The sequence below is a fragment of the Malaclemys terrapin genome, chromosome 8, assembly GCF_027887155.1.
Source record: "Malaclemys terrapin pileata isolate rMalTer1 chromosome 8, rMalTer1.hap1, whole genome shotgun sequence".
In the NCBI taxonomy this organism is placed as follows: Eukaryota; Metazoa; Chordata; order Testudines; family Emydidae; genus Malaclemys; species Malaclemys terrapin.
Window position 1 is genome coordinate 32,197,886 of NC_071512.1, and position 22,437 is coordinate 32,220,322.

Here is a 22,437-nt window from a genome sequence, read left to right on the forward strand (position 1 = left end):
GGTAAAGGAACCATTTGACTGCGATGAGCAGAATAACATTGTCCCACACCCGTGCACAAATAATGGAGAGGAATCCGATGGGAGAACTGCTGAGGTGGGAAGTACCATGAGTATAGGATTACAGGTAGAGATCTGAGGAGGGAATACAAAGCTTTGCCTGCAATCTGAGTGCCTGCTAGGGGCGGGAAGGTGAGCTATCTGCACCTGCTGCTGGATCCCTGCCTGCAGTGGATTGGTGCGGGGACAGGTTTAGTGAATGAATGAAATCTCTGTTCTGTAACAGTCACACAATGTGACTGAACTCAGACAGCAGTGAGCCAGCTAGATCCCCTGTTGCAACAGACGACTCCACACAAGTTTATATTAGAAGCTGAGTTCAGAAATCTAGTATCTAGAGAGAGATTGGAAAACAGTTGATTGGAGTGCTATATATTTTTATAAACACCCTCATTTATATACATACACACACATATTTTGCTCAAACAGCATAAATGAACTGCCTGACCAGGAGCAAAGCTTGGCATTTTGGAGGAAGAATTTATTGCATGTAAGTAAATCTTGGAAATCCTTATTTTATTTTTTCTTAGTCTTGCTGCATGTATTTAAGAACTCAATCCTAAAGCTCCAGGCAGGTCCATATGCCATTTGAAGTCCCTTTTAACTTCAGTGGGGCTCTGTGCAGGCTCAGGTTTCCACCTCTACCAAGCAGTGTGAAGAATCAGGGCTTATGTCCTGGAATCTTACACTATTTGGGGCAGAAGGGTTTCTTCTCTTCTACATGAAAGGCTTGTTTCTAATTTTATTTGCACTGGTCTTAATCTGGTGTAATATCATCAGACTTCTCCGGGAGTCTTTCATTGGTATAATTGACGGCAGAGTTCTATTGTATTGAAACTGGCATAATTCTCCTTTTTCTTATGCTGTTGAAGGCAGTGGTGTGAGTGCATGTACCATTCACTACACTAGTGTAAATGAAATCAGAATTAGGCCCTATATTTTAAGCTATTCACTGTGGATTTGGGGGGATAGTTAAAATTGGGTGATGGAGTGTGTGAATGCCTTCAATTTATTGTTCATATTTGTTTTAAGCATGCAGTCCTTGGATTTCCTGTACGTCCACTGAGCTCAATGGGAGTTTGAGCTGTGCAAAGAATGTGGGCTCAGGCCCCAAAGTTTAAGACATTGGTAGCCTTGGCTAGAGCTCAGAGTGGCTATTTGCTGTGAAACTTCCCCATGCAACTGCCACAATTCACCTCAATGGTGCCAATTATTTCTGGAATGTAAAGGTCATTTTTCATATGATGTAATGATAGTCGCTTCAACCGAAACTGTCTATTTTGAGCAAGAACAAAGTTCACATGAGTTTGTATAGGACTCCTGAGAGTGCCAGGAAGTCACTCATTTGTTGTTCATGATTTCAGCAAATCTTTTTCAGCCTAATGAAAACTAAATGCGTAGGAAAACATCAGTGTCTAGCATTGTGAAGATAGTTCTCAGTGCTAGCATAACAATCCTACCCCAGGCATGCATGCACCTTTGCCAGCAGAGTACAGGGGACAGTACTGCTGCTTCTGCTCATCCAGAGCAGTGTCTGTCCTGCCCTACCTGACTGTTTCAGTGCGTAGGGACACAGCTCCCAGCTCTCACCGCTCTGTACATGGGTGAAGGGGACACACGTATACAGACGAAAACTCTTCAGAACTTTCAGATTATCTCCTTACCATGTCAAGTGGGGAACAAAAAGAAGACATAATGGTGGGGGGAGCTATTAGGTCTTTTAATCCATCCCTCTGTTGGAATAGGATTGTTGCTCAAAGAAAAGTATCTATAGTAGAAGTTACCAAACTGTGATGAACAGAGCACTGGCTGCTGGTGTGCAGAAAGTTGGCTGGTCAGAGGGTTTTGGCTGCCCTTGTTTCCAGTTGTGAAATCACATTAAAAGAAGCTAAATATATACAAAAACTTTCCTAATATCGCTTTTCCATGTAATAATTGCAGTAGTTGTTATAGGGATGCTGTGCGATCACTAGTGGGAGACGAGTTGTCTATGGACAATCTATTAATGCATGGTCCACACTACGTACAAGTTTGAGAACCTCTGACTTACAGACTCTTTCCTTTTTAAAGGGATGTTTCCAGCAGTAGTGCCTGCCCCAACCCCACACAAACTTTTGTCATTCATTCCAGTTTAGTGTTTAAAATATATTTTCATTGTCAAATTCACTCCTGTGCAGACAGCCAGCAGAAGCTCTATGCATCACGTCAGTCTCATTTAAATTGCTCACTGGATGGACTTCCATCATGGCAGCAGCTCTCCCATGTGTTGACAGACTGGCAGAGTCCTTTTAACTCTTCAGGTCTATCGCAACATGTCCATGTCCATTCTAAGTGATTGTAAAGTGAGCTGATGAAAAGTTCTAGGAGGACTAGCTTGAATATCATTCAATTTTATACATAAACTAGCTGCCTAATTTTCCTCCCATGTAAGTAATAAACCAGTGTAATTCCATTGGCTTCAAAAGAGTTGCTCCTAATTGACACTTGTGAAGAGAATCAGCTGACTGGTTTTTCAAGTCCACAACTACAAGAGGATGTGCCAAATTTATCCAGAAATTCAGAACTCCATTCCCGCAGGCTATAAACTTTATTTTTCCATCCAATATATAAAAACTGCTTAAATAGTTATTTAGATATTAAAATTGTAGCCTTGTACCTCAATAATAATTAGAAAATGGGTCCTTTCCAGAAATCTATCTTGCATAATATAATTTTTATATGACTGGCTTCTCTCCTGTCATCGCAACAGGGCCCATGTGTCAAACTGGATTTCCATACTCTTGTTTGGTAGGTATATCCTAATAACACCTGGTTCTTTCCCGATTGGCTGGCAGAGAAGACGATGCATTTTAGGAGCCCTTGCTGACAAAGTTCCCTGCCTACTCACATTCCAAAGCTGGTTTCTTTCAAGATCAGTTCAGAGATACCTACTTAAAATTCAGGCTTTGGGCAAAAAAGACAGATGATCTCAGGTTTGAATCTCTTCATTTCCTTTTCTAGATGGAAAACTACTGAAACATACTTGATGTCTAGAATACTCTAAAGCCATTTAAATCTGATCCAGGAGTGTCTGATGGCACAGAACGATTAGGAAAGCAAGCAGCAATCATTCTAGTCATACCAAGGACCATTGTCACAGGGCAGTGTGATTACAGCCATGGGACACTCACTCTGAGGGAGGACAGGGGACATTCCCCGCAACACTCTCTTTAGTGTTCTCTGTTGGAGGAGCAATGCTAATAAATAGGGACACTCTAATCTCTGGCTGTAAGCCTTTTCCTGCTACCAGTACCTAATCTTGGGGGTTGCACTGACTTCCAGATAACCTCTAATGAGACAGCACCGACTCCACTTAAGGACTATGCTGTGCTGCACAGAAGCTGACGTGCACTCAAGGTGAACCCAAATTTCTTCACATTCAGACTGGAAATACCACTGAGTTATCACTTCCTTACAAGACTTCCAGCAACTCTAGTCATGGTTAGGGCGGCACCCAGCAGAGGCAACATGGAAATGAAAAAGGCTGTCCTAACACTTCTGGAAAAAAACCATTTGAATTTGGTTCTAAAAATGGCTGAAGGATAAGGGGAGAGAGAGGTCTCATGAGCTGCTGAGCCTGCATGAGACACCCAGGACTCCAAATGGCTATTTGTGCCTAAGGCTGGATTTGAACCTTTTGCAAATTATAGTGGTAAACACTGATGCTGAAAGCAACCTGGTTGCAACAGTGCCTTGCCAAGCTTTCACTTGGGAAATAGGATAGATCAGGTTGTGCCTGAGTCGGTAATGAGACTCTTCATTTTGTGCAGTAAATAGAGGCAGCTCTGAAATGAGCAAACAAAATGTTAACTGTTCTCGGGCCAGCATTTATTTTAGCTGTGCCAATGCTGGATGGCAAATTAATCTACTTTCTTGCAGTGCTTGTCTCTGTCCCACTCCAAGCAAATTCTCCTCTGTTACATCCAGGCAACTCGGATGGCACCAATGTAAATAACAGATGTATAGGTTCAAATTCTGTCTTAGAACAAGGCAGTCTGACAATCCCAGTTCAAATTCCCACTGACTTCATGGATAGTATAGACTGCAGAATCAGGTCCTAGATTATGTCTTAAATTAAAACATTAGACTGGTATGTGTTGTTGAATGCTGGGAATAACACCACCATACATGTGGCAGAGTCATTACTGAGAAGATAGTGTTGTATAATTTTGCTGTACTCACTGGGTAGTGTTTGGGGGGCCTTATCTATCCCTTTCCTTCAATCACAGACAGAAAATAATCATTTACACTGAGACCTCTATGCACTGGTTTGGCAAAGAGGCCTGAACATGGGAGTCTTTTACATTTACTGTCATGAGACGCAGGCCCCAGAGACGTACAATGTATACTTTTAGAGAGATGAGGCAGGTGAGGTAGTATCTTTTCTTGGACTAACTTTTGTTGGTGGAAGGGTCCAGCTCTAGAACTTCCAGAAGCTCTTTTTCAGCTCTGGGGTAGGTAACGAGAGTGTCTGAGCTAAAAAGTTGGGACAGATTGTTAGGCATAAGAGGTTCATCCATGCTGTAGGAGACCACTTAAAATGAAGTGGGCAGGTAAGGCTTAGCAGGCAGTCAGGCCTGACATTAAGGGGTGGCAACCAGGGCAATTGCCCAGGGCCCCATGCCACAGGCAGTTGCTCAGACTTCAGCTTTAGGCCCGAGCGGCGGGGCTCGGGCTTCGGCTTTCTGCCCTGGGCCCCAGCGAATCTAATGCCAGCCCTGCAGGCAGAGGGTGTGTGTTACAAATTGTTGCAATAAGCCAGTTGTGATAAAACCAGTGTCTGTTTAGTCCATGTTTTTAGTGTCTAGCAGAGTTATGAATTATACCGCAAAGAATGTTTATTTTTCTTACTAACACTTTATTACAGATAAACAGGATTGATGACACTACAAATTATTTTCTGTGTTTGTGTGTGTGTTTATCATCCTCTTGAACTAACGCTGCTGTATTCCTTACCTTTGGTGAGGCAGCATAGGCTGAGTTACAATAGATATACATATTGGACCAGAAGCTCAGCTGGTGTAAATAAGCATAATTGCATTAACTGCAGTGGAGCTACATGGATTAACACCACCTGGGATTCTGGCCCCAGGTGTTTTTTCACAACACTTGCAATTTGTATAACCTTAAAAATCCACAGGGAAAGTATTATTTTTAAACAAGTGAATTATTAAATTCTCAGCATCTTCAATATAACTGTGAAAGACTAAGCAATATATAACTGTGCCGCATATCTTCTGGAGTTGGAAATAATTTCCCCATCAGTGAATTTATGTACTAATCTTGCATTTGTTGTATTTCTACTGACAGTATAAGAAAAATCCAAATTAAACAGAGCCTAACATTGTTCCTGCAATCAACTAAAATTCTTGACTAGTTAATTAGAAAAACAAAAATATATTGTACCAGATACAATCTTTTTCCAATCTGCTTTACTGCAGTAATTTGTAATCTTTGATTACAGCTCTTGGAATATATAAGTGGAAAAGTATGTTTATTTATCGGCCTGTTGGGATTCTTTTGCTGAAATAGTACCACACAAAGCAATAGTTTTGGCACTCCCATCTCCCTATATATTTGGGATCAAGAGTAAATCATAGATAAAGGGCATCATTCTCATTTCAATCAGGCTGGTGCAAATCAAGAATAACTCCAGTGAAATCAATTAAGTTATACTGTAAAAATACTTTGACATCAGAAGCAGGCGCATATTTAAGTGGAGTACAGAATGATAGATTACAAAGTAGCAGCCGTGTTAGTCTATATCCGCAAAAAGAACAGGAGTACTTGTGGCACCTTAGAGACTAACAAATTTATTTCAGCATAAGCTTTCATGGGCTGCAGCTCACTTCTTCAGATGCATAGAGTGGAACACACAGACAGAAGATATTTACACATACAGAGAACATGAAAAGGTGGAAGTACGCATACCAATTGTAAGAGGCCAATCTCTATCAAGCATTCTTAAAACTACAATACCAACCTGCTGAAGTGAAAAAACAGATTGACAGAGCCAGAAGAGTACCCAGAAGCCACCTACTACAGGACAGGCCCAACAAAGAAAATAACAGAATGCCACTAGCCGCCACCTTCAGCCCCCAACTGAAACCTCTCCAGCGCATCATCAAAGATCTACAACCTATCCTGAAAGATGATCCCTCACTCTCACAGATCTTGGGAGACAGACCAGTCCTCACTTACAGACAGCCTCCCAACCTTAAGCAAATACTCACCAGCAACCGCACACCATACAACAAAAACACTAACCCAGGAACCTATCCTTGCAACAAAGCCCGATGCCAGCTCTGTCCATATATCTATTCAAGTGACACCATCATAGGACCTAACCACATCAGCCACACCATCAGGGGCTCGTTCACCTGCACATCTACCAACGTGATATATGCCATCATGTGCCAGCAATGCCCCTCTGCCATGTACATTGGCCAAATTGGACAGTCTGTACGCAAAAGAATAAATGGACACAAATCTGACATCAGGAATCCTAAGATTCAAAAACCAGTGGGAGAACACTTCAACCTCTCTAATCACTCAGTGACAGACTTGAAGGTGTCAGTTTTGCAACAAAAAAACTTCAAAAACAGACTCCAAAGAGAGACTGCTGAACTCAAATTAATATGCAAATTAGACACAATTAACTTAGACCTAAACAGAGACTGGGAATGGTTGGGTCATTATACTCATTGAATTTTTTTCCCACCATGTTAAGTTCTCCTCACACCTTCTATGGGCCATCTCGATTATCACTTCAAAGTTTTTTCTTCTGCTGCTACTGATAGCTCATCTCCATTGATTGGCCTCTTACAATTGGCATGCGTACTTCCACCTTTTCATGTTCTCTGTATGTGTAAATATCTTCTGTCTGTGTGTTCCACGCTATGCATCTGAAGAAGTGAGCTGCAGCCCACGAAAGCGTATGCTGAAATAAATTTGTTAGTCTCTAAGGTGCCACAAGTACTCCTGTTCTTTTTATAAAATGATAATGCACTTGATTTTGTGAGTTTACTCTTTTCCTTTATACGCTTTCATTACAGACTTTGTGTCTAATCCCCTTTGTTTTTTTTATTAACGTCAAGGTAATTTAGGATTATGACACAGTTCAATCCTTTTTATGTCATGGGAGAGTTGCAACGAAATCATTTTGCCCTGGTAATTCTATAGTAATCAGTTATCTAGATGCTGCACTGACATTACATTGTTCTCTCTTTGTAAACTCAAATCACAACAGCATTTCAATGATAGATTTTGCTCTGATGTAAACTGGTGCAACTTCGTGGAATTCAGTTAGGGTCCCTTACACCAATACATTTTGGCTCAATGTCTTTAGGTCCACTGAAATCCATTTTGCTATTATAGCCTACATTCTAACAAGTTTATAATGGCATCACATACAGAACTCAATAGACTTCCAGTGAAATTGTTTCTTTTACTGTTTTAACCTTATTTGGAAACTCAGTCTCTGTAGTAGTACACTCAGGGCCGGCTCCAGGGTTTTGGCCACCCCAAGCAGCCCCAAAAAAAAAAAAAGACCACAATCGCGATCTGCAGCGGCAATTCGGTGGGAGGTCCTTCGCTCGGAGCGGGAGTGAGGGACCGTCCTCCGAATTGCCCCCGAATAGCAGGACTTGCCGCCCCTCTCCGGAGTGGCTGCCCCAAGCACCGGCTTGCTAAGCTGGTGCCTGGAGCCGGCCCTGAGGACACTGGAACCATCGTGAGGATGTTGACAGGAGTGAACAGGGACTTAACATCACTAAAAAAAGAAGCCTGTAAGAAAGAAATATTGTATATGTTCTCTGTCATTTTTCAAACTTAAATACCTCATTTTTCTGAAAGAAGTTGAACTTGGGGAGAGAGGATGTTTACACTCTGGCTGTGTTTGGTTCTAGGAAGTGCTATCTTTCATACAAGTACAGTACTATCTAGCTAGCTTTGGTACTTATCTAGTGCCCATTACCATTACACCTGAGTGCTTCACAATCTTTCATGTATTTCTCCTCACTACTGCCCTTTGAGGTAGGGAAATGCTATTAAACCCATTTTACAGATGGGGACAAAGCAACAGAAATGCTGAGGCCCAGATCCTTAAAGGAATGTAGGCTTTTAACAGCCATTGAAATCAAAGTCATATCAACTTTCAAGCAAAAAGCCTCTAAGTAATTTAACAAGACATCAAAATTCATGAAGCCACAGGGAGGAATCAATAACCCATTCTTTTAAATCTACAATGTAACATATTCTCTTTTGGAAATTTATATTTTTGCCATTTTACAAAACAGACTGAAACCATTTTAGGAATATGCATTGAGACAGACATAGTAGATTGGAATGACCTGATTCTCCATAGCCCTGCACCTTATTTTGTGATTTCCACTGAGCAGAGTGAGTGTAAAATGTTATCACATCCAAATGTTCACTGGTGTAAATGATGACACAAATGTAGGGCAATGAAGCTTAGGTCTTATGCCTTGACTCCCATCCAGTTGTAGAGGAATGAGCGATTGAATCCTCAGAACGAAAATGTCTCCGTGAACTAGTTCATTATTCTGTTTTCAAGGATTAAAAATGAATTGGGTATCTTTTTTTATAGTAAGCTCTTTTAAGTTTGAAGTTAGGAAGAGAATGTAAGGAACCCAGGATGATAAATTTCAGTGACCTCTCAACCATGTGTGTAAAGCAAAGGCTCTGTAACTTAGTGAACTTGCTAGCTTGTTTTTCACTTGTGGGGAAAAAAACAAAACAAGAACTGGCTTATCCACAGGGCAAAATGAATCAGGTATTACTTCATGCTCACAATACTCTTTAGATTTTAATTAGTCTTTAAGCTGCGACACTGTCAGCTTTTTATCTGCTAAGCAGAGCTAGGGTGGGTCACAATCTGGATAGGACACTACTAACAGGAATAAGTGCATTGCATTGGTAATCCAGCAGGTGATGTGCCCATCATGGCATTCATGAGCACTGCTCTTCTGAAGAGGCCGTCTTTCACACGAAATGAGAATACCAGGCCTTGACTCCAGCACTTTATTCTATTTAACATCTCACGGCACTTTTCAGGAGAGGAGCTGTGTTAATCCTAGTGCTCTGGCCCAATGCCAATTTGAATAATTGAATTCTGCCTCCATAAGAGCCCTCTCCTCCCCCTCCAGTAATTTCAACTGGATACAATGTTCTCCACTTTCCATCCTAAACTGTTGTGTAGCATTGCTGTGAGCTGTTAAAACAATTCCAGTTGCGTTTCAGTGGTGGGCAGGTAGGAAATCATGTGCATGCCAAATTGGATGAAAAGTGACAGATATGCAAGAGCCTTATCAGAACGTCAGAATTTACACAGAGAACTGGCGATGTCAGAATATATTTCATTTTGGAGAAACACTCCATTCATATCCCATTTTTGCCCCCACTTGATTCTCCTTATATGATTCTTTTGGGTTCATTGTGGTGCCTAGCTGAAACTGCTTGCCATATTGTTTCATGGAGCTGCTGCCAGGAATGCCATGAGAAAAGAACAGCAAGCCTCTTCCCTCGGTTCCCATATGCTGATCCCATCCATTACATACAGCAGGTAGGTTAGGACTTGAGAAACTCAAGCTCAGCTCTGCCCTTAAGAGCACCTGAAACAAACAGCGGAGTGAGGCTCTAAGGTGATAGGTCACTGAACCCCAGGCTTTAGGACTCATTTCTCTCCCATCAAAATTCATTTCTCTCCTCTTACATTTAAAAGCAGCCGCTGGCAGCACAGGCAGCCAATGTTTTTGATTATTCTTTAATCTAGTTATTGCAAGGCTTGCTTTTTAATGACATGTACAACCACCTTTGCCTAGCAATAGGGTGGCAGGATGGCTACTGCTGGCATCACTTCCTTAAAGAGAAGTGGCATCCACTCTAGCATTGGGTGGTTTGCTATCCCTGCTGAAAATTTACAGAGCCTACCCCATCCAGGGCAAACTCTCAGCCTTGCCCAAGCTAGTCCCAAGTCAGGACCTCTGGGTGCTAACAGTGGGCTAGATTCTCCCTTGCATCTGAGCTCAGCTCAGCACAGGAGCAGGGAGGAGCCATCAGGGAGCTGGTTACAGCTCTCTGATTTTCACAGCCTGGGCTCCACACGAGTTAGGCCACTGGAATATGGTCCCATAGAGAGACTACACCAGTGAAGCCTGGGCAAATAAAACAGAACTTGATGATGCTTGCGCTCTGCCCTGGTGTGTCTTTTCGCTCTCTGGGAATGCTCTTTATATGGTGGATTGAGCAGCTGGTGCAGTAACCAGCTCTGCTGGCTTTGCATCAGCATGGAATACCCCTTTGCCCAGGGAGTTCTCCACTGGCAAGTTACAGTCTGAATCCAGCCCCTTTGTACCACCTGAGTAATGCAAATGGGCAGGATTGTAATGCACATTTGGGCCACAGTGTGCTAACTGAGATGGCTCTAACTGCAAAATAGGAAATGTTCAAAGTGTTTTGGTTTGGGGCATTATGGAATAAGGGCCAGCTCTGAAGTTTGAATGCAAATTTCAGGCCATAATGAGAAAACACATTGAGTTAAATTCTGTTCTCAGTTGCTTTCACTGGCCTAAATCCAGAGTAACTGCACTGACTTGCATAGAGTTATTCCAGACTTACATAAATGTAACTCAGTGCAGAATATGGTCCATCAAAGCTGAATATTTCCTTGCCAATATCTGCATGAAAGCACTCATATACTCAGACGTATTTACATGCTCATTTGGAGTGGTTTGATGATACAACATCATGTTCCCAACTTGAGTTCAGCATGGCCAAGTAATGAGAATGTCTTAGCAACCACAGTGTGTGCAGATCAGCTAACTCCTAGTTTGTTCTTGTTAGAAAGTACATTTATTTGGGAGTGTGACACAGCCATCCATATGCTTTAGGGAAGCTTTTTAACTGACCCACTCTTTTGTTCAGTGAACTTAATACTGGAGAGGGGCTGCAGGTACATTGTAGTCAGATGAAGGCTAGTTGATCATCATGTTGTTCCTTTCAGAAAAGCACAGACCTGAGGAATTCTAAGGCTGAAAGCCAAGATTCAGTTCCACTCCTAGAAAAGTCAACAAAACTATTTTAAAATAGAATGATTTCATCCTGTAGCGAACCCTGAGTTACCTGCCAGTGGTACTATTAATAACCATATGTTTATCGCAGGCATGACCTAATGGAGTACAGAAACTAAAACATTTTAAAGCAATATTTGGGGCCTAGTTGTGTTAGAAGCTAAAACCCTGCTGTGAGGAAAGGAGATCAGATGAATCCAGAGTCGGATCACTGTTAGGAAATGCTGAAAAGCCTTCGTACTTAATAAAGATTTTCCCCATAGCCAGAATGCCATTCACATCAATCCTTCTTTCTGCCCTTCTTAAACCAAAAACTCAACCCCAAGCCACATTTTCTGTGGAAGAAATGGTATCAAATCCAGAGCCTCCATGAAGTGCACTGAGCATTGCCAGTCTCTTTTATGTGGAAGGCATTGCTGAGAGACCATGGTGATGGGCATCATTACAGAACCGAAAGAAAGAACAGATTCTGGAGTCCATATGTGTTGAGTGCGCTGGATCAGGCCCTGATGTTCAGATTATAGAAGAAATGTTTAACTCTTGTCCCCCATCCACTCCCCCAGGATAATATCTCTGTGTGCTCATGCACATTTTCCTTAAACTGCTGTAAATTACATGCTGTTCCTTTCTGCTTCGCAGATGATCAGTAGAAGTATCACAGTCAGCACTGAAACAAACTCCAGAAATGTACTGCAGATATTTTGTCCTCATCTGTGCGTGGCTTTTTCTTCCAACTCAAAGGTAAGGTTCCTGACAAGGATACCATCTGAAGTGTAGTTGATATAAATGCTGGGGGCAGGAGGGAAAATAGTCATGGTCCAGACTCCAATCCCTTCCTAAGAGGGCTGGATGCATCAGGGGAGAGCTGATTACACCATCCCAAAGGATAGTGCAATGGGCACAACTCCCTGAGTCACAGTCCCTCACTAGGGAGGTGCTGCCCCCTTTCTACAGCTCAGTCAGGCTCTTGAAAATTGCAGCTTTGTGTAACTTCCATTAGAGAATCTAGAACCACATGACCCTCCCCTAGTTTTAAGTTTAATTAAAGTGTAAAAGTCTGTGAATTTTTCAAGTGACCCTATGCCCAACTCCAAGGGAGGCTGAAACCGTTCATGCCTCAGTCCTGAAACAACATGAAGCTGAGCAGTTTTGATCATTGCTTTGGGATTTGCGGGTTCTTTCAGATCCGAAACCTACAGTGAAATTTCAGGGCTATGAAACCTAAATAAATGAGAACTGAAGAAAAAAATTCACAGAAACCTCCAGAACCCAACCTGCTGCATTTCACACTGCATAGCCCTCGCTGCCATTAGGTACTGGCAGTGGGATGTTGATGCACTGCCTTGGACCTTGTTTTGCCATTTACACCAGAATAAACACCATAAGACCAGAATTATCCATTCATTCACACTGCTGGCAATTTTTTTTGTACCAACTTTATACAGGGTGTAAGTGAGCACACAGGGTCTGGCTCCACTGGGAAATTACACCATGTTAGAACACGACCCCTCTCTGTCTTTCTAGCTGGGTACTTTAGCTTGCCCTGGTCACCTCAGTGTGTAAGTGCCTTCAGACACATTAGTGATTTCTCTTCAAAACACCCCTGGATCAAGTTTATCATCTAACTATGGAATGCTAATTTTTACATAACTAACAGAGATAGGTCTGAATGAAAACTCTGCATCTGATCACCCCTGGAGTGAGAAAAAAATTGACTTTGCACATTGGAGCTCAGACTCACTTCTGATCATCGGCCATGCAAGCACAGAGCCAAACACAGCAGCTTGATTGTGCTCAGTTTGAAAAGCTTTGGCTCAGGCTGTGAATGTTTAGTATTGGCTGCCACCTGCACCTCCCAACCCAATTCACCCAGAGGCTGAAGGTAGGATTCCTCCCTCTCCTGATGGCATTAGCTGCGCAGGGACACTCTGACACTAGAGGATTGTCTGTAAACAATAACAAGCGAGGTGCAAAGCATTTCCTGGATATAAGTGACCACCAAAGAGGAGCTGATGGCCTGAGGTACAGCTTTTAGCTATCAAAAGGTGATGACTAGGGAGGGAGGAGGAATGGATGTATTCACATATGGATTTTATACCGAGGGGGTGCAGTTTTAGATCTTGTAACCAATCAGCTTTGTAATGAGGGATGCCATTTCATGTGTTCCGTACTGGACAGTTTTAGAGACTTCTAAATCTCCTCCGTTTCTAGGCTGTCAAACCGCATGTTCCAAATGATCACAAAGGACATCGTTTACACCCCATACTTATGCATGAGATGGGGGTAGTGGGGGCAGATGTGCCGGGGCAGTAGGGCTGCTGACAAAATCTCAGGCACCTAATTAACCCAGTCCTCATTGGGCTGCTAAGATAGCTGCGGAGGGCCCTATCCTGTGATGAACAGACCTGTAGATGACACAGATAGATTGCTTGACTCTTCTTCAATATTGTCTTCTACCTATATAAGGGCTTTATACTCCCACCCACCAGGGTGGTATCTGAGCATCTTCTATGTAAAATCAATAGCAACAGTTAATCCCTAATGACTTCATGGAATGAGTCTCTGGCACTTTTCTCTTCCTGGGGGCAACACACTGCTTATAGCTGGGTCATGTGCTATATTTTTAAGGGGGGAGGGGTAATTGGGTGTCTAAACCCCATTCTGTCACACCCACTAAGAGGTTAAGAGACAGAGTAGCTACCTCTCCAGCTGCAGCTGATTGGCAGATCAGCAACACTTGGAATAAGAGGCTGCAGCAAGGTTGGGAGCTATCATCAGGAAACTGGGAAGAAGCCACCAAAGGAGCAGGACCAGGACGAGAAACACCCAAGGACTGGGGTGAAACCCACCAGCCTATGTGGGTATTCCTTCTCCTGCACTCCATGAACTAGAAGAAGACTGGACTGGGGTGTTGCTTCTAGGCCCAGAAGAAAGACAACATAAGGATTTGAGAATTGTGGGAACTGAACTGAAAGACTAGGAGAGCAAGGTCTGAAAGGGCCAGCCAGGGCTGGCCCACAACATTTTGGCACCTGAGGCAGGGAGCACAAATGACGCCCCCATGCCCCTCGTTTGGGCCAAAGCTTTGAAAGTTCTCAATTCTGGCTTCTTCCTGTTCTATTCTTCTCATGATACTACTCTACTACCTACCCCAATAAAGAAGAACTAACAACTTAAAATGCCTTGTTCAGAAATTTTAAGTAACACTTAACTTTCAAACACCTGAACAGCAAATGTAACTTTTCTTGTCTGCATAGTAAAAACTGGCATTTTTATCTGTTTGAATAATCAAAATGGTGCTTTCCGAGCCTTCTTGCTTGCAAAGATTTGAACTGCTTCCTGCTGAAGGTCCACAGGCTGGGCCAGCTCATGCTCTATTGAGATGGCTGCAAGGGAGACCAGGATGTCATTGTGGAGTGTAGATGTGTTTTTATTAACTTCAGCTTGGAGAAGCTGCGATCTCCACTGGCAACTGTTACAGGAAGTGTTAGAAGTATGCTCAGAGCAACAAAAGCATTTGGAAAGAGGGTGGTCATCTTATATGTGCACATATATTCCAGAACAGCCTTTGGAGTTGATCCTGCTGAAATGTATCTTGAAAGGGCTTTCAGTTCGCCCCCTAAATCACACGCATCAATATCGCGGCATGTCATCATGTGTCAACACTGTCTCTAGTGCCCTGCATTGCTGGTGTAGGTCTTCTTCAGGTATAGTGAGAAGTTTTGGAATATCATACAACATCCCAAATATACTGCTGTGTTCCTTGAGCTGCATGAAACGTTCTTCAACTGACTATATTGAACAATCTAGCACCTGGTTAAAGCATTCAACTTTGAATTGTTGTTTGGGGTCTCTTATACTGTGCCTTGTAATCAAAATGCCTTCTTCTTCGGTGACTCTTGTATTCTTGAATGGGTGTGAAAATAGCTTCAGTGTGAAGTTCCTCTGCCAACTTCCGTGCACTCTTCAGAATGTTTTGAAATCCCTCATCTGACTGGTAAGACTGTAGGTATGACTTTGCTTTGTTGCTTTGTTGTTCCATTGCTCCAGATATATCAAGGTCAACACCTTGGAGTCTCTTGCTTAGTACATTTATTTCAAACCATATGTCATGCCACAACACTAAGCCACACAGAAATTTGAAGTTTATGTATGTTTCTGGTGATTCCATTTTCCTCTGCCACTCTTCTCCCACGAACAGTTCCTGTCATAGCATTATCCTCCATAATGGTAATTATGGCATCATCTATCTTCCCAATTTGGTGTGTGATATGCTTTACTGCCTCCGCTTGACTTTCCCATTGTGTGGCACTCAGTGTTTTCAGTGTTAGAGAGGATGTTCCCAGACGTTGCTTCAAAATTTGCCACTGATGAGTTGATGCAGAGAAAAATACATAGATGCTTTGAATTACATTAAAAAATTCAGCAGCCTCACTAGAAGCTGATGCTGCATCACTGACCACCAAGTTCAATGAATGAGAACTGCATGGGACAAAAAAAGCTCGAGGGTTTAACTCTCAGATCCGTGTCTGCACTCCTCTGTTCTTTCCTCTCATGTTGGCACCATTATTGTAGCCCTGACCTCTCAGGTCAGCTATCGCAATTCCCGTATCTTCCAGCTTTTAAGAAGCACATTTGTCATACCAGCTCCTGTAGTATCATCAATGTCAATAAATTCTAGAAAATGCTCTTTTACAGTCACCATTGCAGGGACATTTTCACTAGGTTCTGTTGTTGTTACAAAATGCACCATTAAAATCATTTGTTCCATATGGCTGATGTCAGGTGTGCAGTCCAGAATAACAGAGTAATATCTTGCTGACTTCAGATCTGCCACAATCTTCTGTTTGACTTTTGTTGCCAGTAACTATATGATCTCATTTTGAATTGTTTTTCCAAGGTAATGGTGTGTGTACATTTCTTGGGTGGTGACTCTTCTTAGATGCTCCTGGAGTACAGCATCAAGCTCAGCCATCAGCTCCACAATTTTAAGGAAGTTTCCATTGTTTGGCACAGACAGCTGATCTGAAGTGCCACGCAGTGCTAGGTTTTGAGTAGCAAAGTAGTAAAGAGACGCTGATGCAATCTTCTCTTGATGCTGATCATCTATGGTCTCATCTCAAGCTCTTTCCTCTTATGGAATGCTCTCTGGTGATTTGCTGCCTTCTCATGGCATGCCAGCACAGCACTCCACCATCGCTGTGCATCTAGAGCAGAGAGAATACATATGCACCAGCAACAGACACAATTTTCTACACTCTGGGTCCTAGTGGCACCCCCTCTCCTTCCCCCAGTCTGGCACCTGAGGGGCTGCCTCAGTTCGCCTCATGGTAAAGCCAGCCTTGGGGCCAGCATATATCTGACGAAGCTGCAGACAGGCTAGAGGGACTGAGTCCCTTCACAGGCCAGGAGTTGGGTAAGGATTGAGGTGTAGAAGGGGTGTCACTGCTATGAATCTCATTGTACGATGGAAAGGCTTTTCCCAGCAGTTTATCACAGAAATGAGAGACTGGCTCTTCTTCCTTCAACTAAATCCCTGGATCAAGATCTGGGTTTGGACAGGGGTCTGTAGCTTCCAACCAATCCACTTGGTAGGAGAATCTAAATCCAAATACCCTGAACACTAGGAAGGCTGTAATCCAGAGTTCCAAGCCAAGTTTGGATCCAGAGCCAGAGACCAGACCTGTGATGTTGGTTCTGACATGTCTTTACCTACTGCCGAAGATGGCCAGAGGCATTAAAAATGAACCAAAAACCTCAGACGCCTAGTCTAGCCACTTCTCCTCTTCTGTTTAAGAAGCAATGGTGCCTCAGCATCATTACCATGGTGCAGACACATGTAGCCAGAGACCATGGCTTTAAATGGCAAGGCTCATGAATTCAGCTACAGAATTTCACTGAGATCCTCCACTCTTCTCTGCAGCTGACAGGCCCATGCTTAGCAGCACAAGTCACTGGGAAAATATTACTTCAATACTGCATACTCTGCACTGGTATCGCACTGAGTCCTATAGCATCCCCTACTGGCCAAGAGTAGCTCTGCAGCACTCTGCCTCAGTTTCCTTTTATGTTTGGGGCCCCTTAAAAGTCCACACAGTTCAGATACTTAAAACATTCGCCATCACTCCGTCTTTTTAATAGACCTCAAAACCTATAACTTTCACCCCAGTTTCAGCTGGGCTCAAGCCATCCTCCCTGAAGATCTGTCCTCTCTCTAAAGTTTACTTCTTTCACCCTACTGCCAAGCTGGGCACATCCCCTCTGCCCTGGGCATCTGTCTTGCTGCTTTCCCACCACCTTTTGTCTGCGGCTTGGCCTTCTCCACTGGCCTTCCCAACCCTGGCTCATTCAGGGCCCTCCTGGAACCTTATCACTCTCTGACAGCATCTCCCAACCACCTGCAACTCTTTCCCCCTTTATAAGGCTCAGGTGCCTTCCCTTAAGTCCACTTGGGCAGCAGGTCATCAGTCCAGGAGCACTGGACCCCACTGCCTCCTAAAGGGGCCAGTTCAGTTCAGGGTCTCTGACCTGGTTTTCAAAGTCTTGCATTGGATTAGTCCTGGCTACTGGAGAGATTGTCTCTCTCCATCCAGCCATGGCCTACTTTGAAGGCCATATTGCACTTGAATGAGGAAACTATCAGCCAACACGGTGAGGCTGACAACTGGGACTGGAAGACGCTTCCCAAGACCAAGACACTGGATCTCCCTCTCAGATGAGAGAACAGCCACTAACCTCGCTGCATTCAGAGTTAAGTGCAACTATCACTGACAGTACTCTGCTCATGCTGACAGGGGCATTTTCATATTCAGAGTAAGAAAGGAGGAGACAGAAGCCTGTCTGTTGCTGAAAGGGGCTCGTTACCCTTATTTTTGTTGTTTGGATTGTAAACTCTTTGGGGCAGTGGCCATTGCTGTGTTCTGTGTACAGCACAATGGGATCCCGGGGCATGGTTGGAGCTTCTAGCTCTTACCTTAGTTAGTCCATCCCATGCTTTGCTGCATATTGGGCTACCCACATTTGCTATCCTTGCCTGTCAACTGCCCATCTCTCCAAATCTTCCATTTCATGTTGAGGTGCTTGATGTCATTCAGAACTGTTCATTTCCATGTTATTCACGGTCTTTCTCTTTCTTCTTGTGTTTTCTGGCTTCCATTCAAGGGCAGTATTTGGTAAGCATTCTTTTTCCATTCTCAGCACGTCCCAGCCACTGATGTCTTCTTTTGTAGATTATTTGTGAGAGGGTACCTTGTCCGGTAATTTTTCTGACTTCTTCATTCGTCTTCCTATCTCTATATGTTATTCCCAATATTCTTCTCAAACAGTTGTGATGACATGCATGCAGCTTTTGCATATCTATCTTGGTAAGTTGCCATATCTCACTGCTATATATTGTGATAGCGATAACAATTGCTTTGTACACATTCAGTTTTGTCTTGAGGGAGATGTTTTTGAGTTGCCAGAAGTTTTTGAGTCTTCCAAATGCAGCGTTTGCCTTCCCAATTCTTATTATTATTTCCTCGGAACTAGTACCATCTTGATGGTACTTCCAAGATACGTAAAATTGTCCACCTTCTCCAGTTTCTCTTCTTCAGTTTTGATTTCTGTCCGTATAGTCCGCATTAACATGACTTTACATTTCTTTGCATTGTATCTCAAACCTATCTTCTCCATTACTTCTTTCACTTGGTTTGTGCATTTTTGTAGTTCATTGGCATCTTCACTGATAAGAGCGATGTCATCAGCAAAGTCTAGATCAAATAGCCTTGAATTGTTCCATTTTAGGCCATATGTATCACTGTCACATTGTTTTAATCCATAGTCGATGACTAGCATAAGCATAAACAAAAAAGGAGACAGGATGCACCCTTGCCTTACCCCTGTCTTGATGCTGAATGGCTTACTCAATCCATTTTCCATTTTAATGCAGCACTTTGAGTTGGCGTAGAATGTCTTCATAATGTTAATTAATTTTGTTGGAATTCCATATTGTTCCACAATTTTCCACATTGTTTCTCTATTTACACTATCGAATGCCTTTTGTCCACAAAACTGATGACAAGACTGCCTTGGAATTCAATTGTGTTCTCAATAATCCGTCTCAGGGTGAAAATAGCATCTGTGCATGATCTCCCTTGTCTAAATCCAGATTACTGTTCACACAATACAAATAATAATTGTGGGAAGCAATCAGCTACTATGGTGATAGGCACTAATACAAGAACCCACATAAGTAAACATTAAGGAAGTCATAAGCAAATTCCAACTGTCACCATTCCAACTGTTTCTTCACATAAGCATCTTCCCTAGCCAACCATATCCCTCCTATACCGCTGTAAAACACCCCAAACTTTGGATTGTCTGTTTAATGAAGTCACACGCTGATTGCCCACAGTCCCTGTCCCGCACACAAATTAAACAGCAGAATCAAGTGCTGCTGGCTTTGATGAAGTGTTTTATGCAGTTTCTGTTGGACTGCTGTATACATGCAGGCAGTGTTTCCCAAACTTGGGACGCCACTTGTTTAGGAAAAGCCCCTGGTGGGCTGGGACAGTTTGTTTACCTGCTGCGTCCACAGGTCCGGCTGATCACGGCTCCCACTGGCCGCGGTTCACTGCTCCAGGCCAATGGGAGCTGCTGGAAGCGGCGGCCAGCACATCCCTCGTCCCGTGTCGCTTCCCACAGCCCCCGTTGGCCTGGAGTGGCGAACCGCGGCCATTAGGAGCCGTGATCGGCCGGACCTGCAGACACAGCAGATAAACAAACAGGCCTGGCCCGCCAGGGGCTTTTCCTAAACAAGCGGCGTCCCAAGTTTGGGAAACACTCCATGCAGGGAACGCAGCTGCAGCTGCACAGCAGATGCTCCCAGCATGCCCTGCCATGCCTAACAATATGTATTTGTATATTTTAGAAAGTGCACGCTGGGCCATAAATCGGGCACACACAGCAGTGATGCGGTATCGCTCCCTGGATTTGAGAACCTCACGGAGGGCTACAACAAATATCTCAGGCCATACTTTGGTGGTACGTCAACAGAACATTTCAGTGTCTGATAAAACGATTATATAATCAGTAGTATTTGCATGGAGAGAATAATGTTTTGTGGGTTTTCTCTAACAAGCACTAGTTTATCTGTCCCTGTTAAATTAGCTGGGGCTGGGACTATGTGCCCAAAGTCCATCCTCACCTACTCCATCCAATTCTGTTTGCTCAGTGGGACTGTATGTGTATGACTGAAGGCAGAATTTATTCCCTTCGGACATATTTGTCTGTGGAATAAAGAACAGGAAGCTTAGTGAGTTGTGATACCTGTCAAATTAGCTACATTGGCCTAAATTCTGCCCTGTTATAACCACGCAGCCCCTTTGTGTCAGTTTGTCCCCTTGGTGTGGCTGTGTATTCGTTAATGGACATCCATTTTATAAGGGTCATTGTGGCTGCAAATGAATGAAGCCTGGCTCCTTGAACTGCAGCATTGCTCACTTATAACTCCCTTCCTGTTTAGTCCCAGTCTCTGGGGATTTGTTTCCACTGTGGAACTATATACACTAAATTCTAAACAGCCTATGCCAGGGCTTTGCCTTAAATGTTGTGAAGGGACAACCTTCTCAGTGCACAGAGCATGTCTGGACGTTCTGTGAAGTGCAGATGACCAAGCCTCAGGCAGTCTGATTACGACCCCTATGCCATGTAATGTAGCTGGTGTACCTTGGCTTTGTCTTACACCTTTTTCACTTCTCTCTCTTTATCTTCCTCCTGTGGTGATAAATCTCTACAATAGTGGAGTTACATAGAGTAATGACCACTAAGTCTGGTATTGTGGAATAATACCAGCTCTTCATTGAAATTTGTCCCATAGGACAACAGATGGTTAAAAAATAGAAGAGAGAAGTTTAAATGCATGCAAGTCAATATCAGCACAAGTTTAATATGTTCATAACATATTGGGTAAAAATTGTCAGGACTCTGGCTCCTAAATAACTATCACTTTTGAAAATGGGATCTAGCTCCTAAATCACTTTGGCACTTTTGAAAATTGTCTTTTTTGCAACTTGAAATCTTAGTAGGCAAATTCTAGATACATTTAAAAAATCTTGTTAAACCTAACTGACTTTTAGAAAGTGGGTGGCTTCAATTCTAACTGGCAAGCTATATAGGATTGAGCAAGTCATATAGGTGAAAAAAGTACACGTGTTGACTACATAGATATATATGGCCTGTTCCTGAAATGTGGTGACCACCTGCAAATCCTGTTGACTTCAGCGCAATTTGGGGTGCTCAGCACCAATCAAGTTCAGGTCCCTGTGGCCTTAGGGCTTGATTCTGCCGTCCTTATGCACCCAAATCTCCCCCTGAAACCAATGGGAATGAAGTATTGGGCCCAGTGCATATGACTGTTTCTGATCTGTGGGTTATGAAGGAAATGTTCTAATATGTTACTGTGCCATATATTTGCTACTGTGCTGACGGGATTTGATCTTCCTCATGTTCACCCTTATTACAATAAAAAGAGGCAAAATATAAACTGACTTACACTAATGTCTTCTGACATTTCCTAGGATGGAGCTGCCCTCTTGTGGTGAATCCTAGCTTCAGTGCTCAAAAAGAGGCAGCCACACTACCAAGCTATGTGGTTCTGTCAATGTAAAATTTAGTGTGTATAGACACAATGAAAGGGGATACTTTGCCTCCATTTTGTCATGTGTTTTACTCACTGACAAGCTACCTCCTTTCTAGCTAACGGCTGTTCTTCAAAGGTTTCGCTTTACGGGAGCTGAAGTGAACTCCACAAAGGGCTCACCCAGGCCCATAAGCACCAATGAGGTCTGCTTTGTCACCTGGTGTGGGTCCTGTGTGCTGAGGAGAATTTCACCCCATATGTACTGAAATCTGCTAACTAAATTTCTAGTAGGGCCCATTTCCTGACTTGGGAAACACCTGCCCAGGGGACAGGAAACCCCACAAGTTCTGACTTCGTTGTTCTACTAAGTGGACTGAGTTTTCTTCCACCTCTACAGAAATGGCAGGGGTTTGGCCTCCTAAGCCCACAAATCTTCCTGACCCCAATGCCCCACAATTCATGCTCCCCATAGAGCAGTGATGCCCACTGGCTGCTGTCCCACCCAAGCCACCCGTTGTGGGGGGGAGACAGGGTATTCACTGTGCACTACCTCTGAAGGACAACATGTGAAGATAACGTTGTTTACAGTGATTTCCTGTGGGTAAGGAAGCTGGGGGGCAGGGAGGGCAG

The 22,437-nt window shown here is 43.3% G+C and overlaps 1 protein-coding gene across 1 annotated transcript in view; it reads left to right on the forward strand.

The window, feature by feature from the left end:
- Positions 1-307: 307 nt before the first annotated feature.
- Positions 308-22,437, forward strand: part of GABRP (gamma-aminobutyric acid type A receptor subunit pi) — a 40,047-nt gene continuing 17,917 nt past the window's right edge. The window contains exons 1-3 of the mRNA XM_054037847.1: positions 308-547; positions 11,826-11,927; positions 20,098-20,210. Of these exons, the coding sequence (XP_053893822.1) occupies positions 11,872-11,927; positions 20,098-20,210 (169 nt within the window). The 5' untranslated portion in view covers positions 308-547; positions 11,826-11,871. The remainder of the gene's footprint in view (positions 548-11,825; positions 11,928-20,097; positions 20,211-22,437) is intronic.